We start from the raw sequence: 27740 nt of genomic DNA, 5'->3' as shown, positions 1-27740 counted from the left end.
TTATCATTTTACATTCCACTCGAATTATTTGAGCGTCCAGTAAGTCACCACTCTTCACAATTGATCAAAAATATGTTGTCACTTGCCATTTATTACGTCTAAGGACGAGACAAAAATGCACCAGAGGAGGATTTTGTGTGCTATCGAACCCATCGTAATACAATGGGCACAGTGTGCACTCATTTCTGTGTATTTTGTTTTTTTTAATAAAGTGTTTATACAGTAAATGAAAAGACTTAAGAGGAAAAGTTCTTCCATCATTGCTCATTAGTACATAAAGCTGCAGGCTTTAATATACAATATGTTTTAGTGTGGTCACAAAATATGCTGAATTGGATATTGGATACTGAATTATATTTCTACTCCTCAAACATATAGGCACTCTTGTAAACTGAAGGGGGGGGGGCTATTTTCTTTGTGTTTTTTTTAATCACACTATTTATGATGTGAAATCCAAAATACTATTCTCCCTTCACTATAAGGACTTGACTGAACTGAAGTATGCCTTGGAATGCGTGTAGCCTACAGTTGCATATTTTCATGTTCGCTAGACACCTTCATGCACACGCACATATGCACACACATAAGCATGCATCACACTAACATATACTCACCTTTAAATTTAGCTCTGTTCTATATTGTATTGTTTTCTTGATTTTATGCATTTTAAGATAGCTTGTTTTGTCTTGTTTATTGTGGTAATTTTTTTTAATTTTTTTGTTTCTATGAGGTGAGATATACTTATAAACCTCTCTGGGTGTTTTTTTTTTAAATCTCACCTGCACATCTGGTTTGCTGTATTTTAGCTGTTTGCTTGTTATATTTGTGCAAATAAATAAATCTAAATCTAAAAATCTAATCTAAATGGAGGTAAGCTCTTCCCTCGACTGCATCCCTGCTCTCCACGCACTCACCACCACAGGAAAAGCACATGGAGGAGTCTCTGTGGTAATGGTGTCACACCTCCATTACGAGAAAAAAAAAAAAAAAAACAGTGCCTGACACTTTCACCACAACCCACTTCTAACTCCCATTTTCTTCTTTCACTAGATTCGCAGGCTTTTCGGCTTCACCACCATTTCCTCACACAAACAGCGCTTCTCACTTCTCGCCTCTCTGCCTGTGCAGTCTGATAGTACCGAGAGAAGAATGATGCCGCTTTTATATAGGCCTCTAAAAATAACTCACCCCTCACCGCCATCCACAACCAGACTGACAGCCTCCTGCAGCCAATAAGCGCCCCTGCATCCCTGAAAGCTCCGCCCACTCACTTTGTCTCGTTTAATTGGACGCGAGTGACATCATCAACCCTATTTACCTTATTAGGTCACGCATGAAATTGATTGACAGGGATGGCTCCTCCCCCAACCTCCCTCCCCTCTCGCGCCGGTCGCCTGGATTGCAGCGGGGTACACAGTCTGTTTAGCTGGAGGAGCGAACCTGGCAACCTGGGAGACCGATTGGCAAATCTGGCAATGCGGAAATAGATCTGGCACCCCAGAGTCTGGGCCGAGGAGAGAGGCGTGACAGCGCGAGCTGAGCGGAGCGTGGATTACACTGGCTGAAAACAAAAATAACACACACTTTCTTTGCTCATAGCGTTTCTCCATTTGAAGTAAAGTGCTCAGGTGCGCTTCATCTGTCCCGGCTGGCGTCCCACCCCCCCTCCAGCTTTAGTTTTTTTTTTTTATTTCTCCAGTCTTAAGAAGAAGGAGAAGAAGAAGGTGAAAAAGAAAAGAAGAAGTGCATCTTTGCTGTTTGGATTCCGGACTTCTTCACTGACTTCTCTTTTGCATCAGACATGGATGTGTTGGCGAATTACAGTATTTTCCAGGAACTCCAAATCGTTCATGACACTGGTTATTTCTCCGCGATGCCTTCCTTGGAGGAGAACTGGCAGCAGGTCAGAGATGAGTCGTTTTGTCTTCGTTAAAAGCTGATATCAAATCATGTGTGCGCTGGTTGGTGATTTTTTTTTTTTTTTTTTTTTTTTTGGGGGGGGGTTTTGTTGGTGTTTTGCGTGAGAGGGAGCGCTCCAGAGCGGCAGCTTGTAGCCCTGTGCAGTTGCGCCTTTTTTTTTATTATTTTTTTTCCGCTCACATGGAGCACGGCGAGGTCCGCTGACAGTAGAAAACACGCACACTTAAAGGGAGTGCGGTGAGGAGGGGGGAGAGAGGGGGAGAATGCATAACACTGCGCACTAATTACACTACGGGACAAACAGGGAAAAAACCCTTCTAATTGCGTTTACTCACGCTCTATAAAGGAATTGTTTATTAAATATACCTTTATTACAGCTACTTAAAGCTCAACTGACCCCCCCTCATCTTTATTTAAAAGCATCACGCTATTGCTCTATGGGATACCTCATTATGTTGTTCAGATTTGAATCCACCTGTCTCGCGTAAAACTCTCAAATGAAGCTGTTAAAGCTGAAAATGTTCTTTTTTCTAGAGCTTTTTCTAAAGGTTGTTCTTTTGGAGTACATTTTTCTGAGTTCCTCGTTGACTTTTTGTCACATTTGACGTTCAAATGAAACATTTTGGGACTCTGTAGGATTTGAAAACAGTTTAGTTTCTGCACTTTACACCGTGTGGTTTTTTTTTCGTTCTGTGTTACTCCACGAGGCAGACTTTCAACTTCATGTCAGTGAATGTAACTGACAGTTCAGTCGCTCAGTGACAGCAGATTGAGGATGAAAGTGAAGTGATTCTGTGTTTCAGACTGAGCTCGAGAATTTTGAGCACTTGAGTCCTGGAGCATGATGCTGTTACTAGTGTGACTGATGTGATCAATACACCTGTCTGCCAGCCTTATATGTTTGGATTATCCACACCCACACCCAAAAGCCCCCCCCCCCCCCCCCCTCCACACACACACAAACACACCATCCCCACCACACACATACACGAGCATGCACAGGCTGTACAAGATGGATATGTTCCTAATAGGAATTGACTCGTTTTTAAATAAAACACCTACCTCTTCCACTGTTTGTTTGCAGATAATCCTGCTGAATAATGCATCCCAGCCGCTGTAGAACACACAGCTGACAGTGGAGTACATCTATTTATAAGTTTTATTTATCTTGTAAAACCATCACTTTATATGTGTCAAATCAAATGAAAGGCAGTCGTCCCACATGAGACGACTGGTGTTTGTGGTTTATGTGTGCAGAGAAATGTTGGAACTTGTCCTGATTTCACAATCAGAAAAGATCTGAAAGATCTGAAACTGTTATGTACACAAAAATATATTGTGAATTTACTTTTGACTGCTAGGTCGTACAACAGTTAGGTCATAAACAGCAAGTGTTCTCCCCTTAAACTTGACTGAGGCTGTTAATTGGAAGTCATCTTCATCACAAGTCTCTGCTGGACCTCTGCATTGCACTGAATCTGCTAAGGTGATGCTGAGTATGTGCACTGTGTGTGTTTGAACCGCATGTGTGTTGATTTCTGTAGTGCTGAATGAAGCACTAACTACATCTCTCCTCCGTGACAAGTCTTACTGACACCAATTCACACTGTGTCATCCTATTTGTAGTGCAAACATCAAACACATTTATCCCCTGTAACCTATGCTTCTGTCTGTTATCATATTGTTAATAGATTTAGAGTATTCAGGAGTAAAACTAAATGGGGCTCATCTGGAGGGTCTACAAAGTATCCCATGAGAAGAGCTTGATTATAACAATATAATTGCCATTTGCAACTCTTCACATACAGATGCTTGGTGAAATCCCCATATTTTCAATTTTCAACTTATGGGGTAACCTTTTACTACCAATGCACATTAAACTGCTCAACGGCAGTATATGTTAGCAGTTATCCTTCTGTGGCAATAAGTGACTCTTTTGCAAGAGTTAATCTGCAAGATTGTTGTTTTTTACTTCCTTTTTATATAATAATTTAAATTAATTTATTTTTTTGACATCCGTCACTCTCTTACATACTACTTCATTCAAATTTCTTGTTTAAAGTTAGGCACAAGGTACTTAAGGTTAGCATTACCATTGGTAGACCTTCAAATACACAATAAAATAAAATTTAATTGCAGAAAGCTCTGAAGAAACTTTCCACTTAGCCATTGCAAATGTTACGATACCCACTCTGGAAACCTTACTCGTCCAGAAGTTACACTTTGGGGGTAGACTAGCTTCTATGTTCTAAAGTGATGCTGCAGGTTCCTGATCAAGCATCAGCATAATGATGAGCTGAGTCGAAGCAGGTTGAGCACAACATAACTAAGTCACTATGTAACACAGCCACTTCTAGTTTTCTTTCCAGTGTGACAATTATCTTTAAGTGACTTCCCATCCTAGTGATAACACCTTAACAAGTCTGTAAATGAGTGTCCAGAGAGGTCATGCAGAATTTCAGTAGTTGAAGTATTGTCACCCTAGTAACAGCGCTTACTTTCTTAATCCAGTGCACATTTAGCCGAGCTTAACAAAAACTTTTAAAGCTAGCTCAATCCTATAAAACCTGCTCTCCACCATCTTTCAAGTTGTTTTATGCACACACTGTATTTATATGCTTAAAGCTTGCTTGATAATTATCAAGGTTTAGATGAATTAAGTGGCAACAGATGATAGTGAGCAATTACCAACCAAGCTTTTTAGCCTCTTTTAGTTGGAAGTTTTGTTTTTACAGGACACTTGAGTAATTTCAAGGTTCAGGCTCAGTTGCTCCGACAATATTTTTTATTTACATTGTTATCTAAAGGAAACTACTTCATATATTAATATTGCTTTAGGTATGCTGGACGTCTAAGCAATTGTTTGCTTGATAGTAAGCCTATCCCAGCGTTAACTGGGCGAGAGGCAGGGTACACCCGAGAAGGTCGCCAGTCTATCGCTGGGCTACATAGAGACAAACAACCAGCCATGCTCACACTCACTCCTAGAGTCAATTTCGAGCCACCAATTAACCTGACACATTTTTTGGGTGGTTGGAGAAGCCGGAGTACCTCTCGCACACACAGGGAGAACATGCAAACTCCACACAGCAAAGCCCCAGCTGGAATTCAAAGCAGTGGAGTACTCCACGCATACATTGCTGTGCATGTATGCACGGGGCAACGGGGCTAAACACCACACCACTGTGCAGTCCAAAACACAGCCAAAAAGATGTTTTTTATTGCTTAACAAGACTGAACAAACAACAATTGTTTGAGGTGATACACTGGTGGTTACTGCTTGCTAGCTAAGGAGACGCAACTTTGAAAGCTACTGAAACTGATGACAGTGATTTTCTCTGGTAGAAGCTGCTACCATTTATCTTAAAGATCAGTAACAATGTTTCGGACAGTTCTTGTGCTGCACACAAGACATTAAACTAGTATTCAAAATGAATTCAGTGCTACTGTTTGGTAAATGTGTCCCACCTTGATAGTACATGTAGACTAATTTCAAGAATGTTTATACTTGTAGAAGTGATTTTTCACAATTTGGAGCGTTTGTGATGTCCACTCAGTTTTATGGGGTGAAATGTCCTTCGGTTATTGTGGTTGGAAGGCTAAAACTGAGAGGAAAAGGTGTGTTTTGTCAGATTTATCGGCACTAACAGCAACACAAAAGGGAGAAAGACAAACACACGGGACCTGGCACACCCGTATTTTTTCCACTCTTGTTCCTTCTGCCTCTCTCTGTTCCCTTATTCACTCCATCTCACACACATACAAAAAAAAAAACACCCACACATGCTTGGCTGGCATGCACTAATGGAAAGCCATGGTCTGGCAGGACTCATCCCGCCACTTTCGACAGTAATTGGCCGTTTGCTGTCAGACGGACAGAATCGCACACACACACAGGCACACACTCAGACAAACAACACGCACAGGCAGCCTGATTTGTTGGTGTCATTTATCTTTCCAGGCTGTTCCTACTCCTGGTCTTTGTTTCCTCATACAGGCTTCTTTTATCTGCTGTTTTGCATCATGGCTGAACATGTGGAAAACACACTCCAAATCTTGCTCGTCTATCAGCCTTGTTGCCTCGGATATTGTGAGCCCATGTGTTGTGTGTAATTCCACCATTTTTGCAGGTGAGGGATGATGTGATGGGCTTTAGGGATTTGTGTTTGTGTGTGTGTGTGTGTGTGTGTGGAGTGGTCAAGGATCAAACCCAGACTTCCCAATTAGGTCTAATCCATTTATTCCAAAGCAGAGCTGCTCCCAAGTCTGATGACTGAGAGGCAAAATGGAAAGAGTAAAAACAGAGGGATGATGAAGGTGTAATTGGAGCAGTGGTTTAGGTTTCCTGTAATTGTTATTGAGCTGCATTTACAGGCTGGGACACTATGTGGACAACATCTGAAGGTATCTATTTAAAAGTCTTGCAGTGCTTTAAACTGGCAGTATCAAGCAATCCCTTTCTTACCTTCACCTTCTAGTTTACATGCTCAGTGTGTCTGTAGCTCTATTCAGGCTGATTGATTTATTTGCTGTGGAATCATTACAGCACTATGCTACACCAACCGGGTCTATGTTACTGAGATACAGTGTCTCATTTTGGCCAAGCAAGACTACAACCTTCAATCTGTCTCATTCAGTCATTATAGTACCTGCAGCAGACACAGCTACCAGCTTTCAGGGAAAGAAATAGTCATGATAACCTCTGATATTTCAGGTCAGCGACAGTGATAAAGTAGAGGTCAAAAGCAATCAAAACTTTACCCTGAATGAGGTGCACATTGAGACACTTTTAACTTGAATTTGTCTTGTCAGTGAGTTTATTCTTTTTTTTTTTCTCTTTGTTACAATATTTAACATGATATGATAATAGTGCCGAACCGGACCGGGGGACAGAGAGAGAGGGAAAGCGAAGAAGAGAAAAAAGAACAGAAACATGAAGAGACAAACATAAAAAACAATGAAAAATCCGACAACCAGCTGCTACACCTGTAAAAACAAAACTGAAGACGATTCACGGCTTTTGTGGGGAATCCAACCTTAGAATCACCAGGAGCACCTGTAAGCAGACAAGCAGAGAACAAACACACAAACAAAAAAACACAAACAGCAGCAATCTCATATAATACACAGGTGACCTTAAACCACAGGACAGCACAACAACTGCTTAGTGAGCATAGTGAGCATGCTACTGGGCTAATGAATGTGTGTGTGTGTGTGTGTGTGTGTGTGTGTGTGTGTGTGACAGTGTGTGAGTGTGTGTGTGTGTGCATGAACATGCAATACACATAGATGGTCCCACATAATAACCATGCTTAAATATCAGTGTATAGTGTCACAACCCCCACCCCCCACCCCCCCCCCCCCCCCCCCCCCTAGCAATCAGAAGCATGCCGAGAGGGCCCCCAGTAAGTTTATTCTTATTTTACATAACATATTTGCAGGCTCAATAATGCATTTGTCTAAGCTTATTATACTTTTTATATATATATATATATATATATATATATATATATATTCAAAATATTTTTCTCAACTTAACAGCCAAAACATATGTGACTATAATAATCTCTTGATTCAAAACACCAACTTCTTATTCATATTCTTCAGTTAGTGTGCTGGTGGTTCCTCTGAAATCAATTCCATGATTCAGTAAATTCTCATTCTCAAAGATAGAAAAACTTTTGTCCAATGCGCTTTTCAGCATCATTCACTAGCTCCACCTTCTCGTCCAAATATGTTTATTTTCAGCTACAAAAAAGACTTAGACAGCAACGACCAAATCCCATACTCAAGACTTTGTTATGCTATTTACAATGCATGGTTGTAATCCAAGTTTCTCTGTTCTGTCTTGTGGTAGCTAGACCAAAGACAGTTAGACACACCAAAGACACTGAAGAAAAAAAAAAAATCAACATTCTTCAACTGAAAAGATTTCACAAAGACAAGGCTAACACCAAAGTCAACCTTGGTCTCTTGCTGAGAAACAGAGATGCTACTGCGGTGCACTGAATTAGGTTTCCCTTTTTGTTTTGGTTCCATTTATTTTGGTCTTCTGCGATGTTGCTGCTCTCGTGTGGAACACAGGAATTTCAAAAGCTTATATATATTCACCTTTAAAGTAGTTTTTGCTTTATAAAAAGGTCTGAACTATAAAGTACGAGTTTAGGTTCAAAGCTCTGATCATGATCGTATACTGATTCTACTTAGAGATTTTTAATATAAAACAAAAATCCCACCAAGCTCTGCGACACCAGCTCATTATCCAAACTGCAAAATATGCTTGAGAACTTTGCAACTAACCGAGGCAGTGTGTTATTTTTCCCTGCTTCTCATCTCTTTGGCAACCCGTTGACCTGCTGCAGTGACAACTGCATGAACAGTTTTTTTTCTGTCCCTGTTTCTTCTTCACTCTGTTTTTCTCCCTTACTGTCTGCCCATGGGCTGAGGCAGGCCTGGGGAAGTTTGACAAGATAATGAATTGCCATGCATGCGGCAGTTTTTCACATTTCACAGCCCAGTAACTCTGTGTCTAGGGTTGAAGGGAAGGATGGAGGGGATGGGGGGATGATGAGAGGAAGAGTGCAGGGAAGACAAAGAGAAAACACAAGTAGCCACAATAAAAGTGCAGATAAAAGTTAGTAGAGACGACAGGACACATATCTATTTTTTTTCCTCTCTACGTTCCTTTTGTATCTTCCATCATCTGTCCTATTTTACAACAGACGTAGTAAACAGACATACTCACTCACACAGGGTTATGTAATTGTCTGCGAAGCACAGCTACTTCCTCACAGTCATAGCAAACAGAAGAGAAGGGGATAAGGGAAAAAGACAAAGGAATGGAGAGCCAGCTAAAGCGGGAGAACAGAGCAGATGAAACAAATGAAGCTGCTGTTAATGTTTTGACTTATCAGAAACTGATCAGCAACTTCAAACAGAAATTGTATTGTTATTCATTTGTAGTAATTTCTTGCTTAGCAGATAATTACAGATCAGCTATGAATAATTCTACAAGTTTATTTAAAGACAATGAACACTTCTGTATATTTGTTGCACCTTTTTAAAACTGGGGTAGGGTGTAATTCTAAGTTTATTATAATTCAAATGGTCTGAGAAGAAACTAGACTACTTCAACCTCTGTAGATCTGTGTGTGTGTGCCTTTAGACAGTGGGAAGATTTACTCGGTGACAGAAGCGTTGCCATTCCAGCATTGAAATGGATCCATACGCTGCAAATGAATCCAAAAAGAACAGAAAGACATAGGTGATTTTCCATCATTGCCGTTGCAGTTCTGTTTCAGACCTGGAGCCTAATTTAAAACTATTTCTCTTTTGATCACCAAAGCGCTGGCTCAGCTCCAGAAAATTGGTGCTGTAGCAGCACCAACTCCGGCAAGTTGAGAGGTACGAATCACTTGTGTTAGGGGTTGGGCGCAGGGTTATGGAGACCAACTAAAAATGTTGTGATTGCCATGTTTAAACATCCATAGCCAGTGTAGCATCTCGTCTGCTTATATTAAGTGAGAACAATATAACCTGAGCACCAGTATCCACAGTTTGGATGTGTGGTTTTTACTATACAGGGTCCCTGGAATTTTATCTCACACTGAACCTGACTAGCTCAAGTTCATGAGCAGAACTTTAGTCTGTTTCTCAATGATGACCAGTTCAGGATGACCTACAGTATCTCTCTGCTGGAACAGAACACAGCCTGCTATGTTACTAAACAGTATAGAAATTGAATGATTGGAAGGCTAAACTATCATTTTTAGCCATAAAAACTTGCTTCATGACAATATGTTGATGCTATTGTCCAGTGCCACAAATCAAAGAATAAATAAAATCACCTCTTATAGTGTGCAACATGAGCCATCCTAATCGCAGCATTAGTTTCTTTCTTTTTTTTAAATAGTGCTCCTCAAATAGACACTGTTTTTGTCTTTTCCTCATATTTTGAAACCATTTGAGTCAAACATACAGACACACACACACACACACACACACACACACACACACACACACACACACACACACACACACACACACACACACGTGCCTGGGAACCCATAATTCAGTAAGTGAATAAGATATTGAGTCTACGGTGGCAGAGATTAGATAAGAAACTGAGCAGTCAGGAAAACAGAACAAATTAACTGCACTTGTGATGGAGTGAGCTTACTCACAGTGAAAGCCATAGCCCTGATCTTTCAAATGAGTAGTTTTCTATGAAGGGCAACTCTTCAGCACTGTTCACCATGAAGCCAGATTACAACAGTTTACAAGGAGATTTACTCATTCATCTCATCATGCTTCAAGCACACACAGAATATCTGTTACTGTGTTGTAACATCTCGTGTGTGACCGATTTCCCCCTTTTTTATTCAAAGCTGAAGTCAGTAGGATCTGTGCTATTTTGCTGTATATCCTGCTGTTAGGTATGAAAATTGTAGTCTGTCATATGGGAAAAGTATTTAGTTTAGTTGATCAGACTTGAAGCTTGGGGAAACTGCTAGCATATTTAAGAACAGAGAAAGAAAACTTCAGAGCTGTCTCATTTACATGGGTAGCTATCTGTACAGACACAAAAAACTGAAAGCTGAAACATCAACGGTCAAGATGATGGATTGCGAGGAAGAGGACCAGCACTTGTTAAAAAAGGTATAAAAGGTAAGGTAAATAGTTAACAGCTCAGTGGCATCAGACATTTTCCCCAAAGTCACTAAAGACAGCTGCCATTCAGCCACTCCTAAAGAAGAGAACTCTAGATGCCTCTATGATGAACAACTTCAGACCTGTCTCTAATCTCTCTTTTATATCTAAGATTATTTAGAAATTATTGTATTTAACCAGCTCAACGACTTTCTGAATGAAAGTGGAAGTCTTGATAAGTTTCAATCAGGCTTCAGACGTCATCACAGCACTGAAACAGCTCTGGTAAAAGTGTTAAACAACATTAGGTTGAATACTGATTCTGGTAATGTTTCAGTCCTGGTTCTGTTGGACAGGCTGGAAAAATGAGTTGGACTATCTGGAGCGGTCCTTAACTGGTTCAGGTCCTACTTAGAAGGCCGGAGTTATTTTGTTACAATTGGCAGCTATGAATCTGCGTGACTGGCCATGACTTGTGGAGTCCCCCAGGGGTCAATTCTTGGACCTGTTTAACTTGTATATGCTCCCTTTGGGTCAGATATTACAGAACTTTAACATCAATTATCACAGTCTATGCAGACGATACACAACTTTATGTGTCTCTGTCACCGGACGACTGCAGCCCAGCAGACGTACTGTGTCAGTATCTGGAGGAAGTAAACACCTGGATGAGAGAGAATTTTCTACAATTAAATGAAGACAAAACTGAGATAATTCTGTTTGGTAGCAAAGAGTAGAGGGTCAGCGTTGGTAAATATCTTGAGACTCGGGACCTTACAATCACTGACCAAGTTCGTAACCTCGGAGTGTTGATGGACTCAGATCTGACTTTCAGCAGCCACATCAAAGCTGTCACCAAGGCAGCTTTTTACCACCTCAGAAACATCAACAGAATTAAAGGTTTTCTCTCCCAAAAAGACCAGGGGTCTGTTTCACAAAGCAGGTTCAACAAACTCTGAGTCTATTCTTGAACTTTAACCAGGACTAAGAGATCTGAACACATCACACCAGTTTTAAAATCTTTACACTGGCTTCCAGTCAGTCACAGAATAGATTTTAAAAGCCTGCTGATGGTTTACAAATCCCAGAACGGTTTAGGCCCAAAATACATCTGTGATATGTTCAGAGAATATAAACCCAGCAGAGCTCTTAGATCCAAGGACTCAGGCCAGCTGGTCCAGTCCAGAGTCCAGACTAAACATGGAGAAGCAGCATTTAGCTGTTATGCTGCCAACAAGTAGAACAAACTGCCAGTGGAGATTAAACTTTCACCAAATGTAGACATTTTTAAATCCAGGTTAAAAACATTTCTTTTCTATGCATGAAATCTAAACAGTATCTTATCTTAACTTATCTAGACTTTTGCTTGTTTTTAATGATTTTACATAATCTTAATTATTTTATTTGTTTCTCTTTATATTCTTTTATGTACTTTTAATGCTTCTTCCACTCCCCGCTGCAATGCTTTTATTTTATCTAAAGCACTTTGAATTGTTTGTACATGAAATGTGCTATACAAATAAATTTGACTTGACTTGACTATTTAGATAAATAGGATGAGGGATAACACACCCTTTAGCCAATTTTTTATTTATTTTGAATACAAAACCAAAACTACATATTTGAATTTACATATTCCAGTGGGTTTTCATTTTTGTTACAAGGAATCCTCTTGATGATGACAGGCAGAGCTATGATGGGACAACAGACGCTCAGGTGTGTTGTGTGCGTCTTTGTCTCCACATCCTGCTGAGCCAGTGTTTGCAGATCAGTCGGATCAGGGATAAAGCCTTGTGACCTGGCAGCTGTCCAACCCTCCTACTCTCCATTCCCCCAACACCCCCACATATTCACTCCCAAACATCCTTTTGTGTATGCACAGTTTGAATCTGCACATTTAAAAAGTGGAGGTGTTGGGAATTTGGAAACCACAGAAGAATTTTAGATGGAAAAGTTGATTTGTGAAACATGTTTTCTAGATCAACGGTGTTGGACATGCTTTCTCTTCTTTGTTGTTCCTCCTCTCTTTACTACAAGTCTAAAAGCAGAAAAAAAAGACGGCTGACAAAGTCAATCTGTTTTGGCCTGGGAGGGACTAATTTGTTTTTATGATATCAAAATGTCATGATGTACTAGTAGTGTTATTGAATTTTTTTTTTATAAAGTTTTTGGGATTAGCTACAATATACTTATGGATTTGGTTCAAGGTAATATGCTGCTTCACACTTTACACCATTTTGCAACTTTGTTTTGTCGTTGCTGTAGTCTGTAGTTCCTGTAACAAACCAGCAGCCACTAACATGTACTGTGTGTGTGTGTTCGTGTGTGTGTATTTGAATAATGACATCATTCATAGTGTCCAGAGGATGTTGACAGTGGTACAGGAAATGACTCTCTGTGTGTGTGTTAGTGTGTGTGTTTGTGCTAGCTTGCCAAGGCCAAGAGGACGCTCTTATAGATGGACGCTTGCCAATGTCTTTACAAAGATTCAGTAATTGTCTTTTAACTTAAAACAAAACTACATAAAACTAAAGTTTTCATAACCAACACGTGTAATTAAATCTAGGTTCAATAACTTGTATTCTGTTTCTGTCTTCACACGAGTGACAGCAGTGAACTTAACATTTGTTGTTATGAATAAAGTAAAGGTTGACGCAAAAAAGAAAATATACACAATTAGATTTTAGGAAATGATAAACTGTTTATCTTAACTGCTTTATGTAAAAAGCCAAGCAAAATGTGTTCAAAGCACATAACCAGTGGTAATTATTCATCAACCATTGTTTATTTAGGAGTATTATGCATAGTATCCATTTAACCATTATTGTAAAATGATTTTTAGCAAAGGACTAGAGATACTTCATTGATTCATTAAAAAAAATGTTTTGAGCCAAATCAGAATCACTATCATTGTTTATTCAGCATTTAGAACCAGTTATTTGGCACAATCATCGGTAGTATTACCACTCTACACCCTCCTCATAAAACGTAAACAGTCCTGACAAATACATGTTTACGAATTACATACACAACTGGCAAGACCATGCTGTATAAATGCTATAAAAGCAGGTAACATCACCGTTACAGGTGCTCCTCAGTCTGTGTGTGAAGCTCACAGAGCTAACCGGCGCTATTTCCTGTTTGACTTTCAACATAAAAGTATGTATTTCAAAATATATATTTTCCTCCTGCATTTACTGCCAAGTTATCTCTGTAATAGTTCCAGTCTAAAATATCACTTAAAAGCAAAACACACAACTGATACCAGCAAGTCATTCAAGGAAACAGACTGTGGAGTGAGGCTTCTACATAAAAACTACATTAAAATGCTGATGTTAAAGTGTGTTTGCACAACAAATGTTATGGCGCTTTCATTCATATGGCAGCACATTTAAAATAAAACTAAATGCTAAAGGCTATACACTACTTTTGAATTCATTTTTTGATTTTGCGTACAAATGTGATTAATCGCGATTAATCAGGGAAATCATGAGATTAATTAGATTAACATTTTTAATCGTTGCCCAGCCCTACTTTCCAGATTAAGTATGCTAACGACACAACAGAGTGTGATCATCTGCAGGCAAATGCGCTAAAGTTTACGGCAATGTCGTCTCGACTTGCCTGTATGGTTTATGATTGCCACAAACATTTTCTGAATTTAGGTTACAGATGTTAGCTACCCCAGCACAAGAAGAAATGATGGTGATTCTTCTGTAAGAGATTAACAAACATCTATTGGACATCACTGTGATGTGTGATATTTCCAATATTGAAAAGGGAATTTATGCTGAAGCAGTATAACGGACGATGATTTAAATAAAATGAGAAAACAAACATAAAGAGGATGAAATAATAGTCATCATAAAGAGTCATTGTGTGTCTGTTACCATTGGTAGGAATGACCATCTGTATCAGTTCTTATGACAGCAGAGCTGAAGAAGTCTCTGACTGAAGACACTTTTTTAATCACTATAATGTGTTGAGAGTGTGCAGTGTCGTCCTTTGTTTGTCAGTTTGTGGAACATTCTTCTTTGAACAATTACCTTTAGGGGCTCCAAAGCGGGCCCCAGCACTAAGTCAGTTTTCTTTATCAGTTTGCATGTATGCATGTGGATTTAGGAGTCCCTCAAATGTTTCTGTAGCATGTGAAATTACTGCTAAGCATTACTCAAGGCAACATTCAAATTGTGTCTGCATGAAACCTGCTGAAGAGTTTAGGGATATCAGTGCAAAACACAGCAAAGACAATCTACAGCGTGTGTGTGCAGGTGTGACTGTGACAGAAAGAGACACAGAGTTGCAGAGAGGAGGGGGGTTGCCAGTGTTTTAGTGTGCCTTTTATTCATGCACAATTTGTGTGTGTTTGCACTGTGGGACAGAAAATGGGTCAGGTGCAGTGGTGGAGGATGACCTTGGGAATTTTGTCCTGTTTTTCTTCTTGACTCTGCTGGCGCATTTCTTTTTCTTAGTTTGGGTGGATGGGCAGACACAGCAGATTTGTTGACAGAAACAGTTCTCTGCTTAACTGACTAGATATAAAGGATCCCGTTAAAACAAGCCAATAGTAAACAACGTTCGGGCTGGGTGTCCACAGTCAGAAGTCTTTGTCATACAGAGTGGAAAAGTGTTGCAAAGTTTTGAGACCCCCCCCTCATTTCTTTATATATAGAAAGGAAATAAGTTTAAAAAACAATACAGTAAATAGCTGTAGTGATTTACTAAAACATGTGCAAATACAAATGTAAAGACGATATATAAAGCAAAAGAGTTTGAACAGAGCTTTTACAATTCTTACAAGCTTGAAAGTCAGTATTTTGAATGAGCATCTTATATTCTTCAACCCAGCCTGAATCCTCTTGGACAAACTTTTTTGTAATATCTTTAAGTATTCTCCAGGAATAGTTCTTCAGACTTCTTGAAGGACATTTCAAAGCTCTTCTTTGGTGTTTGATGTTGGCTGCCTTTTATTCTGTTCTCGGTCAAAATGATCCCACACTGCTTTACTAATGTTCAGGTCTGGGCTCTTGGCAGGATTCATCACTCCACAAGGACCTCTTCCCAATGATTTTCAGTCTAGTTCTTGTGTCATTCGGCATAGCTCAGCCTTTTCTCCCTGTTTCTTTTCATTAAGAATCGTTTCTTGACAGCCACTTTTCCATAGAGACCATTTCTTATGAGGCTTCAGTGAACAGTAGATGGATCAGCTGAAGGTCCAGATGCATCTGTTTGGTCTTGTGTCAGGTCTTTGCTGGATTTTTTCCTATTTCCTAATGACATCACATTCAGTTACTGTTTGTCTGACGTAGATATACTGTATATATTAGGTCTGACACTTCTTCCTTTGTCCTCTACTTGTCCAGTCCCCTTAATGTTTTTAGGATTTTGTGGGACATTGTGTACCATGCCAAGATATGTCAGCTTGCCAGCTAATAATTCTTTACGTATTACCCTGGTGGTGCAAAAATACTGTTTTATGTCTCTCAAACTGTGATATCTTTGACATTTTTAATACAGCTAAAGAAATTGAAAAAAATTGTGACTGGCAGCTATTAAAAAAGTGCGAAAAGATTTAATTTTTATATAGAGGCCTTTTTTAAATTATGATTAAATGATTCATAGGTCAGTGTTCAGTGGCTTGATAAACAATAAAACAAAGACTGACCTGAAAATGTGTAAAAAAAATCCGCAAATGTCCAAAAAAACTGAAAGTCCCTCAGAAAGTGTTGCCCAAGACCACTTTAAAATATTACAAGAAACTCTGACTGCTCGAGGGGTGCCTCAAGACTCTTGGTACAGTACTGTGCATTTCATACTTTACTTAATTCCCCCAGTTCTCATCTCTGATATCCACCTGGTCTCATTGAACATAAAAAAGCAGCTGAGCTGATGAGGTGAAGCGCCTTCAGTCACTTATCACATTAAACTTGATTTGATCTTTGGTTTAAACTTTATTGAAAGTAACTCCTCCGCCTCAGGTATCGGCACTGATTTTGTTTTACATCTTCTAGAATAACTTCTACTCCCTCGTGCTCAGATGCCATTTGGTATTTATCCAGCCAAGAAAATCATTGATCATCAGCTCGTAAGGTCACCACATTCAATATTTGTCATAATTAGAAGTTGTGCTGTTTTATGTGTTTTGTTGTCTGGCCCAACAGTACCATTTTTGCTATGCAGGGATATGTGGGTCGCCAGCTATTTTATTCCACAATGTTGCCTGGAATACCAGAGAGAATAGACAAATGCTGCAGTGTGTGCGGATAAATGTCCTCCCATTCCATGTCTACTGTACATGTGTGGGGACGGAGCAGAAAAAGACAATGTCTCTCTGAGAAAATTACAGGGAAATGGAAGATGTGTTTCTTTGTTGATTTGAAAAGTATGTAGATTTGTCAAAAAGGGTTCCTTTATCATTTTATAAAAGCAGAGGAAACGAGTGAGAAATGGTTGCATCTGCTCTTTAGACTTCTTAGTTGTACCCTTCTGCATTATAGCTCTTGTCTCTTAATGGATAAATAGTTTCAGACTGCTGGAGTGCTGCTTGCTTTTTTCAGCTTTTTAGAAATCCATTGTGTCTCTGATCAAACGGTGCAGGTTGCACGATCAACCCTCTGTGTCTATTGTTTTTGTGGCTAGATGACAGCATTAAGAAAACATTTGATAAAAATAATATTGTACTGTCTGACTAGGCCCCCTGAGCTCCCACTACTACTTACAATTTTGTAATGTAGGGAGCAAAAGAAATGAATGACTAAATAACTTAACAATCTTTTATCAAAGGTGGCAGCTTCATTGTGTGACCAGATATATTGACAGAACAATTATAGAGATGGAGCACAGTTATCTAATGTACTGGATTGAGGATACGGATGGGAATTGATAAGATTTTTACAATTCCAATTCCATTTTCGATTCTGCTTAACGATTCGGTTCTTTATCGGTTCCCTTACCGATTCTCATTTGGAGAAGTAGAACAACAAACCGGTCGATTAGCATTAACTTTGTTTAGTTTAGAAGTAACACGAGTCATGACCTTACAAACCCAACAACGGTGAGGTCCACATTGGTCTATCATGGCCTGGGTAATTTAACTCTTCCCTGCTCTGGTGAAAGGAGAAGCTGGAGGTAGACGTGAACTGGGGGTAGTACCACCAGCCTCTGGCTCTGAGCTATGAGCTCTGAAATATTCACTTTGCAAGTTGCCCTGTTGTCGTCTTTTTTAGGGATGTGTAATCAAACTTTCGAGCGTTTGTACCGCTTGGGCGCCATGTTTACTGTTGACTGCTGGATGCACTGGACTCGCCACGCAACATTGCGTGGTGACGTCATTCACTGGAATCGATAAGGGAATCGTTTGCAAAATCGCCAAACGATTCCAAGGAATTGAAACACTGGGAACCGGTTCTCAACAAGAACCGGTTCTCGATTCCCATCCCTAATTGAGGAGCTCTGAAAGTGCATCTAGTGAGGGACAAACTGTGTTCTACAGTTAATTGCACTTTTTGCTTTTAAGGCAAAACTAGAGAAGTTTGTAAACCTCAATACTATTTGCCTCTAGCGTTTTGAAGTAGACTGACTTTTATTATGCACATTTCCTGGCCTGAAACTGCCCTAAAGTGCTTTGGTTTCCAGCTCTGCACCACAACATTCGGCTCTTTGTGGTCTCTTCAACAGGACAACAAATTCATGTGTAGGGATGTACTTGTGCACTCAAACTGATTTTTGTTTTGATGACAGAAGTGTTAAATCCCACAACTCTAGGGGGAACCAAAGTGCCAAGTTACTTTAAGACAGTAAATTCAAACATCAACAAGTTTGCATTTGCTGAAATAATCACATACCAGTTAATCTACAAAGTGGAGAATTATTAATACATTTAAATTCATTAAAACTTTCTCATATTATATGGCATGGTCCAGCACATTATTGCACACAGGACTTTACATGTGAATTTAGACAAAGATTAAGACTCAAAGATTAAACTCCCAGACTAGCTGCTAGCACTGCATTTGGTACCTGGGGAGAAGGAGGTCTCGGGGATCTCTGCTGTGATTCGTGAATGAATAAAACTCATAAACTGTAGAAAAGAAGATAGAAAACTGGGAACAATTAAGACAGCCAGTGTTTCTACTGAATTTACATTTAAACCCAAAAAAACTCTTGTTCACAGTTTTAAACAAAGAGATTTAGCTTTACACTCCATTTCTGCACAAGGCCCTAATCCCAGTTCCTCACCTTGGCCCTACCCTCTATCTTGCAGAGGTATGGTGTCCTTTTTCATCTGGGGATCAAGTCATAGTAAGTCTTCGAGCTCTTCAACCAGGTGGTAAGGGGCCACCACTCCTGAAAAGAAAAGAAGACCTTTACTTTACCCCTCTGTATAAAAAAGGCATGATTAAAGTCACCTCTCACTGACAGAAAAGGGGAACCCAAAACTCTGTGATGGTCATAGTGATAAATCCAAAAGCTTTCATCTGTTATGTATGAACCTTAAAGCACTATGATACACATAATGAAATAACTGAACTGTAGATGGAGGTGAGGTAAAAACAAAATCAAGACAGTTGACGTTACTTCATTTTCAGATGTGTAGAGAACCCTTGTTTAGCTTCATATCTTTCTTTAAAAGTATTTGCATGATGTCAGTTGTTTGGGTGTCTCAGGATTGTTTTCAAGGCTCCAGAACTCCACAATCCCACAAGTGAGTGTAGACTGTGGATAAATTGACTTATTGCATACTAGTCTGAAATGAGTGAGAAATTGTTCTAAGACCTACACATCAGGAGGGAATGGGAAGTTAAAAAATGCGATAATCAGCAGATATTTCATTCCAGATTAAAATAATTTATTATTTATTTTTCCAGTGAGCCTTACAAACACATAACCAGACACTAGAAAGACTGCTGTTGTATTTGGCTAGGACCTCCAACCGCAGACAAAGAGGCATTTACACATTTATGCACATTAGTGTGGACATGGTCTCAGTTTCCTCCTTGACACTAAGGAAACTTCCTTTTGATGTCAATTGAGGACATGATGTGTGTCTGAGTGTGCCTGAGGAAGAGGGGAGACGTGAATTATTTAAGGGTGAACTGCAGGACAGAAAAGTGGAGAGAAAAAAAAGAGTGTTTCTCTTTTACCCCCAAGACTTTTTAATGCAGAGGGGGTTTTCATCTACCAACACTCATACACATAGAGGCCTGCATGAGTCATCTATGCACCCGCTTTGCTTTCAAGCAAAGCCGATGAGATCAGTGACTTCCTCAAAACACAAAAATCTCCCAAGGCACACAAGAGAGAGGAAGACACCCTGGTGTGAATGAAAAAAGAAGAAAAGTCAGGAGAAAACGTAAGATGACTGTAGCTGCCTCTCTGGAGTCACACAAAAAAACACACACACACACACCATCTTTATCATGTACTCTTTTTAGATCTTTATTGTCACTATATTTAAATACTCATCACACAAACGACAATATAACATGATTTTTGAAGTGACTCAATCATCAATAGCCTACTCTGATATATTAATCACCCTCATTTATTAAACACATGGCTTTTCTTTTGACTATTCTTTCCAAACAGCTTAGTGTTTTAAAATGCAAGACAGACAGATAGATAGATAGATAGATAGATAGATAGATAGATAGATAGATAGATAGATAGATAGATAGATAAGTACTTTATTCATCCCAATTTGGGAAATTATTGTGTTGCAGCAGCATACATTTAACAAGCAAATAGAATAAATAGAATAGAAATAGAATAAAAATAGAGAATAAACATTATCTATATACAAATCTACAGTATGAAGAGTAGGGTAAATAATAATAATAGTAATAATACTAATAATAATAATAATAATAATAATAATAATGAACATCAGTAAACTAAATAAAAACAGATTTGTACATTTAACAATAAAGGTAAAAATAAATTTAACTGAGCAGACTGAACCAATAAGAAATATAGGGTATATGGATAAAATATGGGGCATATGGATAATTTACATTATATTATAAAAATGTTGAATCTTGCTGCCGCACAAACAAGAGTCATTATTGACCCAGGTATTTACATATTTTTTATATTGATCCTGTTTATCTATGGGGGTCAATTTGTCCACTCCAAATACAAATAAGAAACGAAGGTGCTTCTTGACAGAGCTCGTAGAATGTACTTAATAGACGGTGGTCTGATGGTGATATAAATAACACGAAACACGCTCTATAATCCTAAATTGCCAAAACAGCTGAACCATGGGGCTCTACACTGTGCTCAGAACACTAATTAACAATAAGAGATTTAAGAATGCAAATCAACATGTTCAGTGTTGCCTTTTAATAATCACCTGAATGTTTTTTAAGCCTTTGTTTAAGAGACCGGTCTCATCAAATACCTGCTTTGAATGGGCTAACCTGCAGAGGTTTAAATTGAAAAGTAAGAATGGAAAATTACTACCAATACAATGTTTCTTTCTTCAGATAATTCCTAGTGATAAAATGTCTTACTTTGATAGGTGGTGTTATTGTGTTATCTCAGTTAATGTAGTTAATTTATGTGCTTTGGGACAAGATTTGAATCAAATCTGTTCAGTACATCTGAGCCTCTTCGAGTCAAGACAGTTGAAATTTTATATATACATGTATACACACATACTGAGGCGCCGAAAAGGGGGGAAAAAGGAGAAGGATTCTAGGGGCCCATGATCAAGAGGGGCCCAGAGAGGCCCTAATAAAATTATAAGAATGACAAAAAATAATATGACACTAAGTTATTAACTAACTTATAATCACAAATATATTTTATTTACAATGTACTGGTAATAATAACTTTATTTGTTTTGGAAACATTAAAGGGATAGTTCGCCTCTTTTGACATGAAGCTGTATGACATCCCATATTAGCAATATTATTTATTAAATTTGACTTACCCCCGAGTTCCAGCCTCGTTTTGGCGTTGACGAAGCTAGTCCGGCTAGTTGGCTGGGGACACAAAAATAAAGCGTCTTGCTTCTCAAAACAATATGCGTTCAAAAGAGTAATACATTTGCATCACAAAATCGTTCTCCAGGAAAAAGTCGGACCTCACAATTGCTTGGCACTATTTTTGCCTCCCTTCATATCAATGCGTCCAGCCACCTAGCGATAGCCGCACCTGTTACGGTGTTTACTGCTCGGAAGCAGGGGAGTGCTCGGTCTGCACTTGGGTCTGCACAGTTTACACAGCCCGCAGTGATACAGTAGTGATGCTGTGGCGATGGTGACGGCGCCACAGCAGGTAAGAAGGCAGAGAAGGCAATATGCCTCAAAAGTCTGGTTGCCAAAAAGGAAAAGAAAGGAAAGGAATTCAAAGAGAGGAGAAGGAATCAAAGGGTCGACAGTATGTCACCCAATACTTCAAAAAGCAAGGTGGGTTTGTTAGTGGTTCATATAGTGGAAAGTTATGGAATATTAACTTTGTCCATGGTCTATAAGCTAGCTCACTTTTCTACCCATGTTAGCTCATATTTCTGAAGAAAACTCTGGATTTTTCCATTTCACTTTTGTTTTAGTTAAATAATTAATGCAGTCAAGCAGTTCATATTCAATCAGTTGACCTCCCCTCTGTCAAAATGATGCCTCGCTCCGAATAGATACGTCAAGTGCAGCAGCAGCAGCAGCTGTCAGTCAGCCCCCAACTCCACCTGCCCCTGAAATAGTCCGTGTGCCCCCACAACACGCAGGAGGTGAGCAGCTGTGCGTTGAATTAATAATAATGATAAACTTTATTACAGTCTCAAATGTCAGATAAGAACAAATAAGAATACACATTGTGGGCTACTCGTGACCTTATTATATTCAGTTCACTGTCATACGATGCGATATACCATGTGAAGTCCTGTTGTGTTTTTATGTATGAGCCTACTTAGTTTAACATCTGCTGCTGATGTTATTCTTTTGCTTGTTGTATCGTTCAATAGATGATGATGTTGAAATGATGAGAAATCATAATAGGTAATTGGCCATTTTGTATTTTGATGGTCTTTTTTTTTTGCTGAGATTTTATTTGGTTCTCCCCAGATGATAATTGCTATTATTTTCATGGAAGAGTTTATTTTGTATTTAAGTTTTGTATTTTTCAGGTAGCCTAATTAAGAGTTTAGAGTTAGAGTATTAGTGTTGCAGCAAATAAATTAATCTAAATGAATTCCATTGTATTCAGAGTGCTCAGTGTTTACCTACCTGTCAACTGCCATGTTTTTATTTTTTCACAAATATGGGAATGATGAGCTTCACCATATATATATATGTATATATATATATATATATATATATGTATATATATATATATATATATATATATATATATATATATATATATATATATATATATATATATATATATATATATATATATATATACATGTGGTGAAGCTCGTACCAGTTCTGAACAAAGAAATTCAAACACATGCTCAGTTTTTGAAATACTGTTTGACGTTGTAGTAGAAATGAGTTGTTATGGTGCAGAACTCAATTACTAATGGTGATCATCTAATGGCTCTTCTGATATATTTACCTTAGTCTATTGCAGACAATGAAGTGAGATGAACGGAGCATAAAGGAAGGGCTCAGCTGCAGTTTCATCTTAATGGATTAACCCTTTCTGCAGATGAGATGTGTTTGTGTGTGTGTGTGCCAGTGTGTGTGTGTGTGTGTGGGGGGGGGTGTGTGTGCCAGTGTGTGTGATGGCGGGGAGGGGGGGCTAAAGTGAGGGATGAGGTCATCGTGTAGTGGGAGTTTGTGTGCTTCTTTGTGTGTGAGTGTGAAAGAGAGGATGCTGGGAGCGAGCGTGCATGCGTTCAAGTGGTGACTTAATTCGTTATGCATTTATTTATGATCGCTGTTGCACTTCAAGCGGTGTTCGTCTGTATACGTGTTTCTGTTTTGAACACCCTAAAATAAAAAGCCTGAAAGGAAAACTGAATCTTCTCATCTATTGACGTGATTTTTAAACTATAAAGTTAATATTGAAAGAATTTAAAAATGCACGAAGTATTGAGCTTTTTACACCATAAAAGACTTGAAACAGTGTATGCATCTTCTTTTTTAGTTGATATTGTAAAAAAACAGACCAAAAATTTTGGTATTAGAGTACCTTAAAAGAAAAAAATTATAAACAGGAGGTTATTTAGTTCCTTTTTATTTAGTCAAAATGGTGAGACAGAATTGGACAATTTGGGATTAAAGTGGAATCATAGTGATAAAACCAGCATGGGCCTACCATCTGTCTGCAAAATGCCCTGTGTAAAAAGCTGGTGACATTGTACTTTAGAATAGGTTCTAGAAACAAGAGTATTCCTTTTCTTTTATAAATACATAAACACAGTATAGAAATAAATAGTAGTACTTTAAAGAGATTTGGCTGAAAAGTCATGTTCGTTCAGAAGGAGAAACCATACAAACTTGGAAGACATGGCCACAATCCTGCAAAGTGAAATTGCATCTGTCCATTATTAGCTAAGGTATAGATGCAGACTTGATTTGATAAGGAGTTTCTTCACAACATTTCTACTCTATTCTTGAAAAAAAATAAAATAAAATTAAAACAAACACTTTGACTGTTTTCACTTAGAGTGACCCTAATGTTCCTTTATGAAATCCTCACATTTTCCCAACATGCTTCTTTTAACTATAACTGGGAGAACAAGGAAGCCATGATACTCAGAAAAAAAACCCACTGTTTTGCCAATAGAGACACGACCTGTATGATGTCAAAGTTAATACAGTTAAATGTAATTTACTTGTTGTCTAACGCTTATTGTCTAATGCTACACCAGAGGAAGGGGTTTATTATGAACACATACAGTAAGTAGGTAATTAAATAAAACTCTAAACAGAAATTTATTTTTTTTCTTGCATTTTTGTGCAAGAATTACAAATATGTTAAATCCAGCAGCATAACATATTTATGTCACCGTTTAAAAGGGTTTTTAGTTTGACTGTCTTTTAAAAATGAGTAATCTGCATGTTTATTGCTGCAAAATAAGAGTTTGTAACTTTAGTTCACTGCTTCCAAGAAAAAAACTGTGTCTGTGTGCAGCCACAGTGTGTTAAAATGAGTGGAATGTCTGTTTTTCTCTGTTATCAAGCCGCTCGCAGCTACATGTGTCTTCCAGGTGATGTTGTGGAATGAAGCCCCGGTCAGAGTCAGGACATAGATGTGCAACCAGATGTGCTTTTCTGTAGATTATTATAAGATATACTGTATCAGCATGTTGAAAATGAATTCACTCAGATTTCCAGCTTGGCAGTAATCGTTTTCACTTGGTTCAAAGATTCAAGACTTAAAGATTCAAAAAGCTTTATTTATCCTGAGGGAAATTACTGTGCAATAGTAAAGGTACAAGAGGGAAAGTACTAAAGTGAAATAAAATTAAAATTAAAATTAAAATTAAAATTAAAATTAAAATAAAATAAAGCTAACATAAAATAACATAAGTAACTGAATACAATATGTGCAATGTGCAAATTAGCAGCCTCAATAAAAAAATCTGGATCTGGTGATCTGGAGAAAGTGTCATTGCATAAAGTGGTATTGGGTAAAGTGACATTTGGCCTCAGGACGCAGTGTTTCCACTGACCCTCTCTCGACCTGAAGTAGATGAATTAAACAGTCTGATGGCCACAGGCAGAAAGGACTTCCTCTGGCCTTCTGTCTTACACAGGGGTGGAATGAGTCTGTTGCTGAAAGTGCTTCTGTGGGAGGTTAGCACCTAGTGGAGAAGGTGAATGTTGTACTATGCAGTTTACACAGCATCCTCCTCTCAGACAGCACTGACAAAGAGTCAAGCTGGACCCCCAGGACGATGCTAGCCTTCCTGATGATCTTGTTGATCTTGTTGGCGTCTGCTGCCCTCAGCCTGCTGCCCCAGCACATCAAACCAAAGAGGATGGCACTGGCTACCACCGACTGGTAGAACATCCTCCGCATACATACATTACATACATTGAAAGACCGGAGCCTCCTCAGGAAATAGAGCCGGCTCTGACCCTTCTTGTAAACAGCATCCGTGTTCTTGGCTCAGTTCAGTTTATTGCCCAGGTGTACTCCAAGGTATTTGTAATCCTGGACCACTTCCACAGTCTCACCGTTGATAGAAATGGGTGTGGGGTCGGATTTCCTTCTGCGGAAATCCACCACCAGCTCCTTTGTCTTGTTGATATTAAGATGCAGATAGTTAGTCTCACACCACCCGACGAAGGAGTCCACAACACCCCTGTACTCCTCCCTCCCCTCACTGACACAGCCAACAATTGCAGAGTCGTTCGAGAACTTCTGTAGGTGGCTGGACTCAGAGTGGAACTGAAAGTCAGAGGTGTACAGGCTGAACAGAAAAGGGGAGAGAACAGTTCCCTTTGGGGCCCCTGTGCTGCTGACCACAATGTCAGACACACAGTCCTGCAGTCTGAAATACTGAGGACAACCCGTCAGATAGTCTGTGATCCAGGAAACCAAGGGGGGCTCCACCTGCATCGCCGTCAGCTTACCCTCCAGCAGGGCATGCCGGATGGTGTTGAACGCACTGGAGAAATAAAAAAACATGATTCTCACAGTGCTTTCCGGTTTGTCCAGGTGGGTACAGGCATGGTGGAGCAGGAAGATGATGACTCCAAGTCTCGGCTGGTAGGCAAACTGAAGAGGATCCAGTAATGAGCTGACCTGGGGCCGAAGAAGTGACAAGACCAGCGTCTCCAGGGACTTCATCAGGTGGGACGTCAGCGCCACCGGTCTATAGTCATTGGAGGTGCTGGGATGTGCCTTCTTTGGTACTGGAACCAGGCAGGATGTCTTCCACAGCACAGGGACCCTCTCCAGACTCAGGCTCAGGTTGAAGTTGTGCTGCAGGACTCCACTCAGCTGGGCAGCACATGTTTTGAGGACCCTCGGGTCGACACCATCGGGACCTGCTGCCTTGCCTGGGCGGAGTCCACACAGCTGAGTCCTCACCAGGCACGCCAGCTCGTTCATCTTGTTAGCGAGCGACCTTACGTTTCCCATGGTGAAGGAAGGGAGATAAGGTTTATATCTCCCTTTCTTCTCTCTGTGTTTTCGTCCAGCCTTACATCCCCTGTCCTTCCTCCTCAGCTCTCTTGGGATTTCAGGCCTCTTCAGTATCAGCGCGGATGGTCGTAGCGACACCAGCTGATACAGAGTGTTAAACAATAGCCCCGCCACAGTGTTGAGCCCGGACGGAGACGCATTTGGAAAAAATTGACCAAAGAATGAGGCCCACGGACAAAAAACATGGAAGAAAATTCCCAAACATAGTTGGCTAGGTTATCTCAGCCACTACTGGAAAAAAAAACAGCGATAGTAGTAAACAATAAATAAAAAAATAAAAAAACAGCTAAAGTGTGGAAAGGGAGAGAGCAACTGTTGCTGGCTGCCGCTCGACAAAGCGCGTGTTGATTTATTGTTTCTCTTTGTGCTTGTTTTCTTTCTCCTCATGCTGCATCCTCAGCAGGGGCCCGTTGCACAAAACTAGGATAAGGGATTAAGCCGGAATATCTTGGTTATCCTGGCTCAACTTATCCGTGCTTTTAACAAGCAGACGCAAAATAAAAAGCACTTGCAAATCCAGTACTCACAGTTTCAGACAGTTAGTGAAAAGGGGACTGAACACAGGGCCGTATTAAGTCATTGTGGTGCCCCTGGGCACTAAACCTCAAGTGCCCCTAGGCTACATTTTCAAACGTATTCATTCAAAATCAGTAACAATTAAAGCAGCAGCATCCATCTATATACAGTATGTAGGATTATACAAATATCTCCATTTAAAACCAATCAATTCAATATCAATCCAAACAGCATCCATATATTAAAATGTACAGATTCAAAATGTGTATCAATTCAAAGAGCATTTGTCTATATTGAAATATATTATCAATTCAAAGAGCATCCACCTATGCAGCACTAACAACACTCCTATTATCCAGGGGGACGTCATTGCCACAGCCGTCCCAGAGCACCATAAGTTGTCTCCCCAGAATGCCAAACCACGCACACTTAAAAACTTAATCAGGGTGCTTGCTCTTTTTCCAAAACAAAATTCCAGACTTTTTCCAGACTTTTTTAAAACTGAGACTTTTTTTCCCCAAGACCTTAACTTTATGTACTTGTAACTT

General features: G+C 39.4%; 1 protein-coding gene across 1 annotated transcript in view; it reads left to right on the top strand.

The window, feature by feature from the left end:
• The first annotated feature begins 1423 nt into the window (after positions 1–1423).
• LOC142396408 (Krueppel-like factor 7) overlaps positions 1424–27740 on the top strand; it is a 118554-nt gene continuing 92237 nt past the window's right edge. The window contains exon 1 of the mRNA XM_075479105.1: positions 1424–1903. Within this exon, the coding sequence (XP_075335220.1) occupies positions 1802–1903 (102 nt within the window). The 5' untranslated portion in view covers positions 1424–1801. The remainder of the gene's footprint in view (positions 1904–27740) is intronic.

Source organism: Odontesthes bonariensis, chromosome 12 (genome assembly GCF_027942865.1).
Source record: "Odontesthes bonariensis isolate fOdoBon6 chromosome 12, fOdoBon6.hap1, whole genome shotgun sequence".
NCBI classification, from domain to species: domain Eukaryota; kingdom Metazoa; phylum Chordata; class Actinopteri; order Atheriniformes; family Atherinopsidae; genus Odontesthes; species Odontesthes bonariensis.
The sequence above is the reverse complement of the archived record's forward strand: the minus strand, read 5'-3'. Positions and strand labels throughout refer to the sequence as shown.